The 5,000-nt window shown below is 42.6% G+C and overlaps 1 protein-coding gene across 1 annotated transcript in view; it reads left to right on the top strand.

Moving 5' to 3' along the window:
- Positions 1 to 5,000, top strand: part of LOC123504749 (cubilin-like) — a 20,074-nt gene that overhangs the window by 12,368 nt on the left and 2,706 nt on the right. Inside the window, exons 10-11 of the mRNA XM_045255523.1 lie at positions 1,465 to 1,599; positions 2,332 to 2,474. Of these exons, the coding sequence (XP_045111458.1) occupies positions 1,465 to 1,599; positions 2,332 to 2,474 (278 nt within the window). The remainder of the gene's footprint in view (positions 1 to 1,464; positions 1,600 to 2,331; positions 2,475 to 5,000) is intronic.

The following is a 5,000-nucleotide window of genomic DNA, read 5'->3' as shown; positions in this document are numbered from 1 at the left end:
TGAGGGATTAGAACGGTCAGCCTTTTTTAGGAACAGGCTGAATGCAGGCAAACTTCTAACAAAAAAAGAAAGGTGGAAGTCGATAGGCATTATAGAAAGAGTTTGACCAGGCAAGGTGCAAGCATGGAAGCACAGTGTTTGAGAACATTAGGAGGGAGCCCATCAGGTTCATAAGCCTGATGAGTGTTAAGGCCAGTGAGGGCATGGAAAACATCATTACGAAGAACTTTAATTTAAGGCATGAAACAGTCAGAGAGAAGAGTAGAGGGAGGGACAAGCCCAGAATCATCCAAGATGGAGATTTTAACAAGGGTTCTAGAGAAGAATTCAGCTTTAGAGATATATGAGATGGCAGTGGTGTCATCAGGATGAAATAAAGGTCGGAAAGATGAAGAAGTAAAGTTATTGGAGATGTTTTTTTGGCCAGATGCCAGAAGTCACGAGCGGAGTTGGAGTTTGAAAGATCTTGACATTTTCTATTTATGAAGGAGTGTTTGACAAGTTGAAGAACAGGCTTGGCACGATTCAGGGAAGATATATAAAGTACATGAGATTCAGGAGATGGAAAGCTGGAGTATCTTATGTCTGCAACCTGTGTTAAACTAAGGTTTAGAAGGTTTAAGTTGTGAAAGTTAATGAAGAAAAAGTTGAGGGAGGTGTCAAGACATTTTGAGTGGCCACCAAGAAGGCAGTCCGAGCTGGAGACATTTCAGGTCATATCCCCAGAAGGGGATTCCAAGGCTGGATTTGGAGGCGTTATTTTTTTTTATTTTGAATTTTAAGTGAAAGGTGTTTGTGTGTTAAATGCATGTAGTGTTTTTGTGAAGAAGGAGAGTTGTGTTTAGAAGGCAGGCTGTGACTGCCCCATTGAGTTGTGAGACACAAAGGAAAACGTTCAGCGAGATCACAACTAGCTTTAAACACAGCCAGTTTACCTACGACTACGAGGCATTGGACCATGAGGCTCTGCTCGTGCTTCCGTCGCCACCAGAGAGTCAGCTTGAACCTGGTTCTTTCCAGCCTCAAGCCTATGGCTACCGGTTCTTTGGCGCTGGCTGCAATGAGCATGCTACTCTAGAAAGGCCTCTCTGAACGCACCGCACGATTTCTGCAGAAACTCATTCCAGCCAGGCGCCTACACCCATTTTTTTCTGGTGATGACAAACACAGCGCGCCCCACCTCCAGCATACACTGACATAAGGTGCGATGTAGGTACTGAATGTTCTTCCGGTGCTCGGGTCTTGAGCACTACCCCCTGCAGCAACAAACACATACAGAATCAAAAGAGGCAGCCCGTACTTTGTTCGCCAACACCTGACCGTAGTCTTCTCTTTTCCTCGCATCGTGAAAGGTCTATTTGATTTTATTCTAAGTAATATCGTTTAATCATATCTAAAACTCATGGTAAAAATGTGTGTGAATGGGATATACTTACTTATTTTCTACACTACCACGCGCGTCAGCTCCCACAGGTTGTCTGCAGTACCATGTAGGGGTGAGGGAGATGATCAGCAGCTTCAACTTTGGCGGCACCAAGCTGGACTATGACTCTTGCTGGAACGGAACTGAGAGGGACTGTGGTCGCCAAGTGTGGACAGGTGAGGTGATTGCCCAAGGGCGTCACATATAGGATTGAAACCAACAAGCAACAATAACAAAAACAACAACAACAACAATGATAATGATAATAATAACAACAACAAAGAGAGAGAGAGAGAGAGAGAGAGAGAGAGAGAGAGAGAGAGAGAGAGAGAGAGAGAGAGAGAGAGAGAGAGAGAGAGGGACTTGTGTGATAGGAAAAGTTTGAAAAGAAGGAAAGAAAAATAATAGCTTATGTCTGATGGCCCGCAGTTACAGAAAGAAAAAAGATAATTCCTGTTTGGTGGGGAGTAGATAGGAGTCTGAGAGAAAAGAATATTTAAGTAATGGTGTATAAATAATAAAAAACAGGAAAAGGCTAATAATTATTTTCTAGTGGTGAATAGTAATAAAAAACAATAAAAACAGACGACTTAAGTGATGACGTATAGATAGAAGAAGGTTGAATAATAGATCCGTATCCAGAAACGCTTTGCTCCCACACCATTATTTTCCAAGGCCACAGAGATGATTAGCCGGGTTTTCAAGAGTGTTTCTCCAGTTGATATTGTAGAAATCTTGTCACTCTGCCTCTATAACTATAAAAACACCTATAAACACAGTGTAAATTTAAATAAAGCATTTTGAAATAGTGGATGTGAAGCACAGAAGTGTCTGAGAATACGAGCCATAGAAGCATACTAAGACTACAACTACAGCTGCTCTTTCCCCTTTTTCCTCCTCCTCGTCAGGCCACCTCAACAACCTGGACTACCACGTGTGTGTGCGCGCCGCCGAGGGATACTGTGGCATCATGTACACGCCCACGGGTCCTGAGTCCTTCCTCCTCAATGGCGAGACTCCTTTTAATACCACAGAACTGGGGAAGAACCTGGTGTGTGTGTATGTGTGTGTCTGTGTGTGTGTGTGTGTGTGTGTGTGTGTGTGTGTGTGTGTGTGTGTGTGTGTGTGTGTGTGTGTGTTTATTAGAGTGTGTAGCAATAGGAACAATAACAACAACAGACATCTACCGAAACGATAATTTACTCCCAGCGAAGTCTAATAGCACTAGTTTAGGGGATGCTGTGAACTCTCCATTAAAGTTAGTTGTGATCTCGCTGAAGGTTTCCTTTTGTGTCTCACAACTCAAGGGGGCAGTCACAGCCTGCCCTCTAAAGACAACTCTTCTTCACTCAAGCCTACAAGCACTTACACATGCACTTACACATCTTTCACTTAAAAGATTCAAAATAAAGAGATGGCGACTCCAAATCTAGCCTCGGAGTCTACTTCTGAGGAGGGGACCAGAAATGTCCCCAGGTCGGACTCCTCTCTTGGTGACGACCCAAAATGTCTTGACATCTCTCTCAACTTTTCTTCATTAACTTTTGCAACATTCGCGGTCTTAGATCTAATTTTCAATCTGTAGAACACCACCTCTCCTCTACTAAACTTCATCTTCTTTTCCTCACCGAAACATAGCTGTCTGAAGCTTCTGACAGTAGCCCCTTCTCTGTTCCCTCCTACTTTCTCTATCCTCATTTTCCTTCTAAAGCTGGATGTTGCGTCTATGTTAGCAACGACTTAACTTGCTCTCGTGGCCACGCTCTTGAATCTTCCAAATTTTTCCATCATCTGTCTTAGACTCAAGAGTCACTCTCTAACTTAATCTATCTGTCTCTCTCTCTCCTAACTCCTCTGACTATAGTAAATTTTATGACTATTTAACTTCTAAAGTAGAGAACATTCTGTCCCTCTACCCTTTCGCAGAGATCTCCAGTCTTGGAGATTTCAATGTTCACCACCAGCTATGGATCTTCTCTCCCTTCACTGACCATTCTGGTGAACTAGCCTTCAACTTTGGCATCCTCCATGACCTAGAGCAACTGGTACAACACCGTACTCGTATTCGTGACTGTCTTGGAGACACGCCCAACATTCTTGGTATCTTCCTTATCTCTAATCCTTCTGCTTATGCTGTTAACCTATTTTCTTCATTGGGTTCCTCCGATCCCAATTTCATTTCTGTATCTTGTTCTATTACTTCAATCCTTCCTCAGGATCCCTCAAAGCGTATGTGCCTCTAGCGTTTTGCCTCTGCCAATTGGAGGGACCTGAGGAAGTATTATGCTGATTTTCCCTGGAATAATTTCTATTTCCGTGTCAGAGACCCATCTCTCTGTGCTGAACGCATGACAGAGGCAATAGTGTCTGGCATGGAGGCGTACATTCCTCATTCTTTTTCTAAACTTAAACTTTCTAAACTTTAGTTTAACACAGCCTGTTCTCATGCTATACCTGATAGAGAGGTTGCCTATAAAAGGTACTTGAGCCTTCCGTCTCCTGAATCTCATGTACTTTACATATCTGTCTGGAATCATGACAAGTCTGTTCTTCAACATACCAAACACTCCTTCTTGAAAAAAAATGTCAAAATCATTCAAACTCAAACTCAGCTCGTAACTTCTGGCATCTAGCAAAAAACATTTCCAATAACTTTACTTCTACATCTTTCCCTCTTTTGTTTCATCACGATGGTTCCACTGCCATCTCTTTTGTCTCTAAAATTGAGCTCTTCTTTCAAACCTTTGCTAACAACTCTACCTTGGATGATTCTGGTCTTGTCCCTTCCTCTCCTTCTCCCTCTGACTGTTTCATGCCTACAATTAAAGTTCTTCGTAATGATGTTTTCCATGCCTTCGCTGGCCTAAACCATTGGAATGCTTATGGACCTGATGGGGTCCCTCCTATTGATTTCAAAAACTGCTTCCGTGCTTGCACCTTGCCTGGCTAAACTCTTTCAACTATGCCTATCGACTTCTACCTTTCCTTCTTGCTGGAAATTGCCTACATTCAGCTTGCTCCTAAAAAGGGGGACTGCTCTGATCTCTCAAACTACCGGCCTATATCCCTAATCTCTTGTTTGTCTAAAGTTTTTTAATCTATCCTGAATATGAAGATTCTTAAACATCTGTCACTTCACAATCTTCTATCTGATCACCAGTATGGCTTCCGTCAAGATCGCTCTACTTTTTATTTACTGAGTCTTGGTCATCCTCTTTTAGAGATTTCGGTGAAACATTTGCTGTCGCGTTAGACATATCAAAAGGTTTTGATAGAGTCTGGTACAAAGCCTGATTTTCCAAACTGCCCTCCTACGGTTTTTATCCTTTTCTCTACAACTTTATTTCAAGTTTCCTTTCCGTGGTAGACGGCCACTGTTCTCCGAAATCTATTGATAGTGGTGTTCCTCAGGATTCTGTCCTGTCACCCATACTCTTTCTATTATTCATTAATGACCTTCTTAACCAAACTTCTTGCCCTATCCACTCCTACGCTGATGATACCACTCTACATCTTTCCACGTCAACAGATCACGCAGGGATGCCACAGAACGCCTGACTTCTGATCTTTCTAAGAT

Source organism: Portunus trituberculatus, chromosome 17, assembly GCF_017591435.1.
Source record: "Portunus trituberculatus isolate SZX2019 chromosome 17, ASM1759143v1, whole genome shotgun sequence".
In the NCBI taxonomy this organism is placed as follows: domain Eukaryota; kingdom Metazoa; phylum Arthropoda; class Malacostraca; order Decapoda; family Portunidae; genus Portunus; species Portunus trituberculatus.
This window is presented reverse-complemented; position numbering and strand designations above follow the sequence as displayed.